A 10,993-nucleotide genomic window follows, 5' to 3' on the forward strand; every position below is an offset into this window, starting at 1 on the left:
CATTCCTTCTTCTCTCCTCAGGGCTGTTACCAGGAGATTCTGGACAAACTGAAGACAAACGCCGCTGTTGTGGGAGGAGTTGCAGCCGGGATCGCTGCCCTGGAGGTAGGTGGCCACACGTGTGTTCAGTTTTTGGTGGAGTCTTACGTTTTCCCCCCGTTCTGAGTGAGGAAGGGTGACTGATTCACTGGGGAGATTCACTGGGGAGATTCACTGGGGAGATTCACCCTCTCTGTATCCTGGTGACCACCATCAGCAGCCCAGAAACTGAGGCAAAATCCACAAAATGTCAGAAGAAAGGGAAGAGAGGGGAAATCTTCTAATGAGGACATCGGACCTCACTTAGTGACATCTACCTAAGAGGGGATTTCCTCTCACTTCCTGTTATGTCTCCAGAACAGGAAGTAAAATCTTCCCAAATGGAACACCTGGTCTGATAACAGCCCAGGAGGGGATCTCCTCTCATTATAGGTGATATAGATTTCTTCCCACTTCCTGTTATGTCTCCAGAACAGGAAGTATCATTTTTCCAATGGGAACACCTGTTCTGGAGACAACAAGCTCAAGAGGGAATTTCCTCCCATTATAGATAATGACTTCTTCCCACTTCCTGTTTTGTGTCCAGGACAGGAAAACGGAAAATTGTATCATATTTACCGTAATTTTCCTTTCCTGGTGCCTATCCATGGCAGCATACAGGTGATAGAGCTCCGCCTCGACTCCTCACTCAGGACCAGTGAATAGCATAAAAGAAGACCTGGCCCCCTATCCCATCATTCTCAGTAATATAGAATACCAGGGAGGGAGCGTATGCTGCCATGGATAGGCACCAGGAAAGGAAAATTACGGTAAATATGATACAATTTTCCGTTTTCCTGGTGCCTCCATGGCAGCATACAGGTGATAAATAACTAGCTCAGACGGGTGGGATAATGCTGAACTTAAAGTATTTTCATTGGTTATAGACATTGCCGCTTGGATTGCTCTCTTTCCAAACTCCACCGTTGTGAGAGCACCTGGATCGATATGGTAGTGTCTCAGGAATGTGTGGCGAGAAGACCAGGTGGCGGCCCTGCATACTGTTTCCAAGGAAACGTTAGCCCTTGTTGCCCAAGAAGCCGAGACTGCTCGAGTTGAGTGAGCGTTCACCCGTGCCGGAGGGACCATGTTCCTCGACTTGTAAGCTTTTTGAATTAATTTTACAACCCAAGAGGCTAATGTTCTGCTGGTTGCCTATTTTCCTCGGTTTTTGCCAAAGGGAATCACCAAGAGTCTCTGAGATTTCCTGAAGGATCTAGTAGATTCCAGGTAGGCCCTTAGAACTCTAGAGAGGTCCAAGTCGTTACATGCCCCTGAATCCGTATCCAAAAATACCGGTAATGCCCAGGGTTCCAGGAGATGACACGGGGTTGTGACTTTAGGCGTAAAACCACGCAGAGGGCGCAGTTCCACCCTGTCTGGGAAGAGAGAGATGTGGTCCTCGCCTATTCCCAAGGCGTGTAACTCTGAAATCCTTCTCCCTGAAGTAATGGCCAACAGGAACGTGGTCTTCAGGGTCAGGTTCCACAGTGACGTATCTTCTGAAGGGGAAAAAGATTTATCCGATAAGGCTTGCAGAACCACTGACAGGTCCCACTGAGGATATGGATGCCTGACAGGTGGCCTGATTTTCAGGACTCCCTTGAGAAATGTTATTACTAACGGGTCTTCTGCCCATCTCCTGTTGGTTGCGGCTGAAATGGCTGCTACTTGTACTTTTAACGAGCTTAGGCTCAGTCCTAGGTCGAGACCTGTTTGAAGAAAGTTGAGTATATCCGTTGTGGAGGGCGAGGCTGGATCTACCCCGTGTCCCGTGGCAAAGGATAAGAATTTGTTCCATATTCTTGAATATACCACATTTGTGGATGACTTTCTGGCCTTCATTAAGGTAGCTATAACCTCTGAGGAACAACCTAAGGCCTGAAACCTCTTCCTCTCAAGTTCCAGATTCGCAGGTCCAGTTTCTAGGGATCTGGATGGGTCAGTCCCCCTTGAGATAGAAGGTGAGGGAAGGGGGGATTCTGACCGGAGGGCTCATTGAGAGATACATGGCCAGGGTAAACCAAGGTCTCTTTGGCCAAAATGGTAGGATCGCCAGTATCTGTACATGCTCCCTCAGGAGCCTCTGAAGAAACTTCAGTATCAACGGCCGAGGAGGGAAGGCATATGCTGTTCTGAACTCCCATGGGCATGAGAGGGCGTCCACTGCCTCCGCCTGGAGATGTGGTAGACGAGAGAAAAATCTCGTTAGCTTTGTGTTCTCCGCTGTGGCAAACATGTCCACCTGGGGGGTTTCCCAGAGTTTGCAGATCTGGCTGAAAATGTGGGGATGTAATGACCATTCGTTGATGTCCACAAATGTTCTTGACAGCCTGTCTGCTTCTGAATTTGCACTGCCTGGGAGGTAAACTGCCCTCAGGTCTACAAGATTTTTTTCCGCCCAAAGTATTACCGGCTCCACTTCCCTGAGCAGAGATCTGCTTCGGGTTCCTCCCTGCCTCTGCAGGTAGGAGACTGCTGCTCTGTTGTCTAGACAGAGCACTACTCTTTGACCCTGTATCAGCGAAGCAAATGATGTTAGCGCTAGGAAGGCTGCTCTCATCTCTAGGATGTTCGAGACTATCCCCCTCGTGGGGTAGGACCATCTCCCCTGTACGCTGACTTCCCCGCAGTGAGCTCCCCAGCCTAGGCCACTGGCATCGGACGTAATTATGGTCCAGGGGAATGAGCCCAGTTGACGAGAATTGGATAGGTTCTTCTGATTCGTCCACCAGTGCAGGCTCCTGCTCATCAAGCTGGATAGACAAATCTTCTGAGAGAGACACCGTTTCTCCAATTGCAACAGGAAGCCCGTCTGAAAATATCTTAAGTGCCAATGGGCCCATGGAAACACCGGAATAAACGCTGACATTGTGCCTATGAGGCTCAAACACTGGGATGCTGTTATCTAGTGGGCTGACATAACCTTCTTCATTCTTTTCATAATGACCTCTATCTTCTGGAGGGGCAATGACACAGTTCCCCTCTGCGTATCAAACAGTATGCCCAGATCGATCATCTGTTGGGAGGGGACGAGATGACTCTTGGCATGCTTTACAAGCCAACCTAGCTCCGCTAGGGACCGTAGCAGTAGGTCCCTGTGGGAAATGAGCTGTGCTGGGTTGTTGGCTAAGAGGAGGATGTCGTCCAGGTAGTGGTGTACTCGTAAGCCTCTCTCCCGTAACTGTGCCAGCGCTGAGATGAGGATTTTCGTGAATACCCGAGGTGAGGTGCAGAGACCAAAAGGTAGAGCCTGAAACTGCAGGTGGGTCTGTCCTACCGCAAACCTCAGGAATCTTTGGAATCTTGAATTGATCGGAACATGCAGGTAGGCATCTTGTAAGTCGACCGAAACCATCCAGTCCCCAGGTTGCACCACCTGGATGATCGTCTGCAACGACTCCACCTTGAAGCTCTCCAGACTTATATACCTGTTGAGCCTTTTCAGGTCTATGACAGGTCTCCAGTCTCCTATTTTCTTCTGCACCAGAAAAAGAGTGGAGTAAAAACCTGTGAAGCACTCTGTAGCTGGCACTGGAAGAGCTGCCCCTTGTACCTGAAGCAATTTTATGTACTGAAGTAAGGTTTGAGCCTTCTGAGGCGATGTTGGAATTCTTGTTTCTTGAAATAAGGATCGAGGAGGAAGATGACAGAAACTCCAGGAGTGGCCTGAACGAATTGTAGTCAGGACCCAGGGATCCTGACAATGCTGGACCCACTTTGGCAGAAAAAATCTCCATCTTGTTCCCACCTGAAGGTCCAGCGCACTCCTGGCGTCAAAAGGGCTTAGCGGGTTCTTGCGGAGCTGATAGGGTTCTGTTTTTACGGGAAGTCAGGAAGGTAGACTTAGTGCCCCTCCAGGGTCTTCTACCGTCTCTGTGAGGTCTTGGGTTTCTGAAATCCCTGACATTGGTTGGACGAAATCTTGCTGTATGAGCTCTAGGATTTCTCACCTTTCGATCTTGAGGTAAAAGACCTGATTTTCCTCCCGTTACTCTTGAGATAGCCTGGTCTAGTTTTTCTCCGAAAAGAGCTTTACCATTGAAAGGTATCTTACACCATGACTGCTTGGACGTCATGTCGGCCGCCCATTGGGTTTTAGCCAAAGGGCTCTTTTAGCCATAACCGAGTGTAGCATAGCCCTGGCTGAGCAGCGAATTGTGTCGATGGCTGCTTCACCAACGAAATCCGCTGATAGCCTGAGCTCCTCTAGTGCCTTGATTATATCTTCCCTGGGGATGTTTTGTCACAAGGCTGTCTCAACGTTATCCGTCCAGGTTTTGATAGCGTTTGAGACCGAGGTAAGTGCAATTGCTGGTTTGCATGCTGCCCCCGCCGCGAGATAGCCTCTCTTGAGGTCTAAATCGATCCGTCTGTCCAGGGGATCTTTGAAGGCGGCAGAGTCATCCAAAGGGAGGGTGACATTTTTGGCCAGACGGACTACAGCCGCATCTACCACCGGCATAGAATTCAACATTTGAGAATCGGATTCCGCCAGTGGATACAGTTTGTTGAGGTGGCCTAGAGAGAACTTTTTGTCTGTTCTCTGCCACTCATCCTGGATTACCTCCCTGATTTCTCCCATCAACGGGAAAACAATTTGTTTCCTTTTGAGAAAAGGAAAATATCTCTTAGATGTTTGAGGAGGTTCCTCTGCGTCTTCCCATTTAATTGCCGTTTTAACTGCTTGAATGAAGGAAGGAATCATCGTATAGCTGAACCCTGAAGGTTCCGATTCTTCTTCCGACTCCTCTGAGTGTTCCTCTGGGGAGGTCTCTCTGGCTTGACGGGTTGAGGAGATAGGAGAGGGCTGGCTGATGAGGGGCCTGGTGCTTCGGAAACTGCCTGCTGAGTCTGGGTGCCCGGCGTGAGTGTCTGAGCGGGAACCAAGGCTGCCAGCTCCGAGAGGGAGTCCCTCACTGTCTGTTTCAGAAGGTCAGCAACTTGTTGGCTCTCTGACTCTCGGTCAGCCGCGTATTCCCTAAGGCAACTCCTGCAGACTAGTTTGTCCGGAAGCGGGGTACCTCCGCAGGCCCAGCACTTCTTCCCTGAGGAGTGGGAAGGAGGTGAAGGAGAACCGTATCGGTGCCGTGACCTTGACCTGTCATGGGATCTGTGCCGAGATGATCGGGACCTTCGATCCGGGCTGTAGTCCTTACGCTGTATGGAGGATTTCCCTGACCTCTTGGAGCGTGCAGGACTGGAGAAAGAACAGAATAAATATCTCCATCAGCCGTGCTCTCTTCTTTTTTTTTTTTTTATACTTACCAATAGATGGTCACATACCTATTGCAGGGAGGATCTTGATTGTGGGATGAATGGCTCATGGTAGGACGGCAGGAGGATCAGCTTAAAGGAAAGAAAAAGTGCGAGAAGGAAATAGTAAATAAAATTTGTATGAATATTACCGGTGGGGAAAAAAGAACTATTTCCCCCTTTTCCATTCCCCTTATATATACACACACATATATATATATATATATATATATATATATATATATATATATACACATACATATTTTTTTTTTTTTACCAGCAGGGTTTTCAAGGCTCAGGAGAAGCAGGGCGCCACCTAAGTAGAAGAGGCCCTGAACTGCTCCCTGAGGCTGCTTAAGTATACTGAGGATACTGATTAGGGGTGTGGGGGGGGGGGGGGGAGTCCAGGAACCACTTTGTTTGATTTGGTGACTTTTAAAAGGGAAAAGGGCAAAATTCGCCCTGTTTCCCTCACCCAAGATGGCCGTCGGAGCGTCCCGGGACCGCGCATGCGCACTCGGCCCGACCGACAGAGCAAGGAGGTGGCGGCACTTTGGATCAGGAAGCCACCGGAGAATGGCGCTGCAACGCCACGAGCGGCCAGAAAGGCATCTACTCACGCTTATGCGGCATCACAGAGGTAGATTTAAGTGAAGCTGATAACTTTAACCCACGGAAAACCTGGGGATGGTCCAGAAAGAAGGGAGGTGGGAGGGAAGGCTGACAGAAACCCCCTGTAAGGAAGGAAAGGGAAGGACAATAATTAAGCTGATCCTCTAGCGATCCCATGCTGCCAGACATCCAAAATTAAAAGGCAGGATGGTGATCCTATTAGGAAACCCTGCGAATAATGCCCCAAAGATCCACAGAAGGGGGCTCCCAGTCTATTTACTGCTTTGAGCGACCCGAGAACAGGGACTGCGCACGGAAGAGGCTTAACCCGGCGGAAGCTGCCAGCGGCAGAGGTATGGACATGCTGCTACTCTTCGCCAGTTGAGAAGGTATGAGGAAAAAAAGGAGAATGATGGATAGGGGGCCAGGTCTTCTTTTATGCTATTCACTGGTCCTGAGGGAGGAGTCGAGGCGGAGCTCTATCACCTGTATGCTGCCATGGAGGCACCAGGAAATAGGATCTTCCCAAAGGGAGCACCTGGTCTGGTGACAAAAGTCCAAGAGGGGATTTGCTCTCACTTCCTGTTTTGCTTCTGGGACAGGAAGTAAAATCTTCTCAAAGGGAACACCTGTTCTCGTGAGATCAGTCCAAGATGGGATTTCCTTCCATTATAGGGGATAAAGATTCCCTCCCACTTCCTGTTATGTCTCCAGGACAGGAAATTAGGCAAAATCTCCCTAATAGAAATACACAATGATAAAATGTACGTTGGTTGCCATTTTGATGCTCAATCCAATGTGGAATAAAACAAGAAAATACAGTGCATTGCGAAAGTATTCGGCCCCCTTGAACTTTGCGACCTTTTGCCACATTTCAGGCTTCAAACATAAAGATATAAAACTGTAATTTTTGGTGAAGAATCAACAACAAGTGGGACACAATCATGAAGTGGAATGAAATTTATTGGATATTTCAAACTTTGTTAACAAATAAAAAACTGAAAAATTGGGCATGCAAAATTATTCAGCCCCCTTAGGTTAATACTTTGTAGCGCCACCTTTTGCTGCGATTACAGCTGTAAGTCGCTTGGGGTATGTCTCTATCAGTTTTGCACATCGAGAGACTGAAATTTTTGCCCATTCCTCCTTGCAAAACAGCTCGAGCTCAGTGAGATTGGATGGAGAGCTTTTGTGAACAGCAGTTTTCAGTTCTTTCCACAGATTCTCGATTGGATTCAGGTCTGGACTTTGACTTGGCCATTCTAACACCTGGATATGTTTATTTGTGAACCATTCCATTGTAGATTTTGCTTTATGTTTTGGATCATTGTCTTGTTGGAAGACAAATCTCCGTCCCAGTCTCAGGTCTTTTGCAGACCCCATCAGGTTTTCTTCCAGAATGGTCCTGTATTTGGCTCCATCCATCTTCCCATCAATTTTAACCATCTTCCCTGTCCCTGCTGAAGAAAAGCAGGCCCAAACCATGATGCTGCCACCACCATGTTTGACAGTGGGGATGGTGTGTTCAGGGTGATGAGCTGTGTTGCTTTTACACCAAACATAACGTTTTGCATTGTTGCCGAAAAATTCAATTTTGGTTTCATCTGAGCAGAGCACCTTCTTCCACATGTTTGGTGTCTCCCAGGTGGCTTGTGGCAAACTTTAAACAACACTTTTTATGGATATCTTTAAGAAATGTCTTTCTTCTTGCCACTCTTCCATAAAGGGCAGATTTGTGCAGTATACGACTGATTGTTGTCCTATGGACAGAGTCTCCCACCTCAGCTGTAGATCTCTGCCAGTTCATCCAGAGTAATCATGGGCCTCTTGGCTGCATCTCTGATCAGTCTTCTCCTTGTATGAGCTGAAAGTTTAGAGGGATGGCCAGGTCTTCGTAGATTTGCAGTGGTCTGATACATAGTTACATAGTTTGTGAGGTTGAAGAAAGACATCAGTCCATCTAGTTCAACCTATGATGTGTGTTTGCGGTTAACCGTACATTGTATACCCCTGTATGTTGTACATTGTATACCCCTGTATGTTGTACATTGTATACCCCTGTATGTTGTGGTCTTTAAGGTGCCCATCTAATAGTTTTTTGAAACTATCGATGCTCCCTGCTGATACGACTGCTTGTGGAAGAGAATTCCACATCATTACTGTTCTGACAGTGAAGAACCCCTTACGCACTTTAAGGTTAAACCGCCTTTCCTCTAGTTTTAGTGAGTGGCCACGTGTCTTATTGTATTCCCTTACTCTGAATAGTTTGTTCCTTATGCTCGGGTCGCCAGTACAGTATTTGTACATTGATATCATACCCCCCCTCAATCGTCTCTTCTCCAGAGAGAATAAGTTCAGTGCTTGTAGTCTTTCCTCATAGCTGATGTCCTCCATTCCCCTAATTATTTTTGTTGCCCTTCTCTGGACTCTCTCCAGTTCCAGCACATCCTTCCTGAGGACCGGTGCCCAGAACTGGACAGCATACTCCAGATGTGGCCGGACCAGAGTCTTGTAGAGTGGGAGAATAATCTCTTTATTTCTGGAGTGAATCCCCTTTTTTATACATCCCAGTACTCTGTTGGCTTTGCTTGCAGTGGCTTGGCATTGCATGCCACTGCCAAGCCTGTTGTCTACCAGTACCCCCAAGTCCTTTTCCATCCTAGACTCACCCAGAGGTTCCCCCCCTAGTGAGTAGCTTGCTTTCTGGTTTCTGGCCCCCAGGTGCATTACTTTACATTTTCCAACATTAAACCTCATCTGCCATGTAGTTGCCCCCCCCCCCCCCCATTATTTTGTTCAGGTCTGCTTGTAAGGTTTCCACATCCTGCATAGAAGATATTGGCATGCTTAGTTTAGTATCATCCGCAAATACTGAGATTGTACTCGATATCCCCTCCTCTAGATCATTTATGAATAAATTAAACAGGATTGGTCCCAGGACAGAACCCTGGGGCACCCCACTTTCCACACCCGCCCAATCCGAGTACTCCCCATTAATCACCACCCTCTGTACTCTCCCCTTGAGCCAGTTCTCTATCCAGGTACTCACCTTATGGTCCATACCTATCTTCCTTAGTTTGTACAGTAAGCGTTTGTGGGGAACGGTGTCAAAGGCCTTTGCAAAGTCCAGATACACCACATCCACAGCCCTTCCTTTATCCAGATACACCACATCCACAGACTTTCCTTTATCCAGATACACCACATCCACAGACCTTCCTTTATCCAGATACACCACATCCACAGGCCTTCCTTTATCCAGATACACCACATCCACCGACCTTTCTTTATCCAGATACACCACATCCACAGGCTTTCCTTTATCTAGGTTGCAGCTCACTTCATCATAGAAGTTTAATAGATTGGTTTGGCAAGAACGATTTTTCATGAATCCATGCTGATTACTACTAATAATACCGTTTTCATTACTAAAGTCTTGTATGTGGTCCCTTAACATCCCCTCCAAAATCTTGCAGACTACTGATGTTAGGCTGACCGGCCTATAGTTACCCGGGATATATCTCAACCCTTTTCTAAATATTGGTACCACGTTGGCTTTTTTCCAATCAGCTGGCACCATACCCGTCTGTAGACTATTCTTAAAGATCAAGAATAATGGTCTGGCAATCACCTGGCTGAGCTCTTTAAGAACCCTCGGGTGCAAGCCATCCGGTCCCGGTGATTTATGATAAGTTTCTCTAGTTTAGTTCTAAGTCTATCTTCTGTTAGCCATGGCGGCACTTCCTGAGGTGTATTATTTAGTTTGGCCTTACAAGCTGGGTTCGTGTAGCCCTCCGATTCTTTTGTGAAGACTGAAGAGAAGAAATTATTTAACACTTCCGCCTTTTCTCTGTCCTCTGCGGCCAGATTTCCTTCGTCGTCTTTTATGGGGCCAATGTGCTCTGGCCTCGCTTTCTTACTGTTTATATACTTAAAGAATTTATTGGGGTTCTTTTTACTCTCTTCCACTATATGTCTCTCGTATACTCCTTCCATTTCAATATTATCGCTTGCACAGTGCTCCTTGGGATGTTTAAAGCTTGGGAAATCTTTTTGTATCCAAATCCGGCTTTAAACTTCTCCACAACAGTATCTCGGACCTGCCTGGTGTGTTCCTTGTTCTTCATGATGCTCTCTGTGCTTTAAATGGACCTCTGAGACTATCACAGTGCAGGTGCATTTATACGGAGACTTGATTACACACAGGTGGATTCTATTTATCATCATTAGTCATTTAGGTCAACATTGGATCATTCAGAGATCCTCACTGAACTTCTGGAGAGAGTTTGCTGCACTGAAAGTAAAGGGGCTGAATAATTTTGCACGCCCAATTTTTCAGTTTTTATTATTTGTTAACAAAGTTTGAAATATCCAATAAATTTCGTTCCACTTCCTGATTGTGTCCCACTTGTTGTTGATTCTTCACAAAAAATTACAGTTTTATATCTTTATGTTTGAAGCCTGAAATGTGGCAAAAGGTCGCAAAGTTCAAGGGGGCCGAATACTTTCGCAAGGCATTGTATCTATCCCAGGGCAGTTATTCAATGAATGCGGAGCGCTCGGGCGGAGTTGGGTGGAGTCCAGGTCTTGGTATGAATCATCTAATGTGTTTTGTTTCCCCCGCAGCTGGCAGCCATGGTGGTGTCCATGTACCTCTACTGCAAGATAGACAAGCAGGACTCCATGCAGAGCTGAGGACAATCCAGTCCACAGATTCCATAAACAACATTTCAAGAGGAGGATGGGCGTCAATGCGAAATGACTACGTTGGGCGCGGCGCCTCCTACTGGACTTTTATAATCACATTCTATACTAACTCTGCAGATCTATGGATGGGATCCCGTTTATCATACGCTGGGAGTCCTATGACCCCACTCTGCAGAGCCCCGCGGAGCGCCCCCCCCCCACCCCCGTACAATTGTGTTCTCACCTTTCCTCTCCTCGTTTCCAAAAAACCACAATGTGAAAATATCAGTTTTACTTTATTTTGGATTTATTTGATATCATTTATTCTTCCAAGGTGGAAATAATATGAAGGACGTGAATA

The 10,993-nt window shown here is 47.0% G+C and overlaps 1 protein-coding gene and 1 pseudogene across 2 annotated transcripts in view; one reads left to right on the plus strand and one right to left on the minus strand.

Annotated features, from left to right (window-relative positions):
• The window catches only part of LOC309543540 (tetraspanin-1-like), a 54,512-nt gene extending 43,768 nt beyond the window's left edge, over positions 1–10,744 (plus strand). Inside the window, exons 7-8 of the mRNA XM_082276014.1 lie at positions 22–105; positions 10,573–10,744. Of these exons, the coding sequence (XP_082132140.1) occupies positions 22–105; positions 10,573–10,641 (153 nt within the window). The 3' untranslated portion in view covers positions 10,642–10,744. The remainder of the gene's footprint in view (positions 1–21; positions 106–10,572) is intronic.
• LOC309543537 (lamina-associated polypeptide 2, isoforms alpha/zeta-like) lies at positions 2,987–4,786 on the minus strand (annotated as a pseudogene). Its single transcript has 2 exons — positions 4,032–4,786; positions 2,987–3,559 (listed from the first exon to the last, which is right to left on the minus strand). The product of its transcript is annotated as a lamina-associated polypeptide 2, isoforms alpha/zeta-like (transcript).
• Positions 10,745–10,993: the final 249 nt, after the last annotated feature.

This window comes from Pelophylax lessonae (genome assembly GCF_965119305.1).
Source record: "Pelophylax lessonae genome assembly, contig: HAP1_SCAFFOLD_191, whole genome shotgun sequence".
Lineage (NCBI taxonomy): Eukaryota > Metazoa > Chordata > Amphibia > Anura > Ranidae > Pelophylax > Pelophylax lessonae.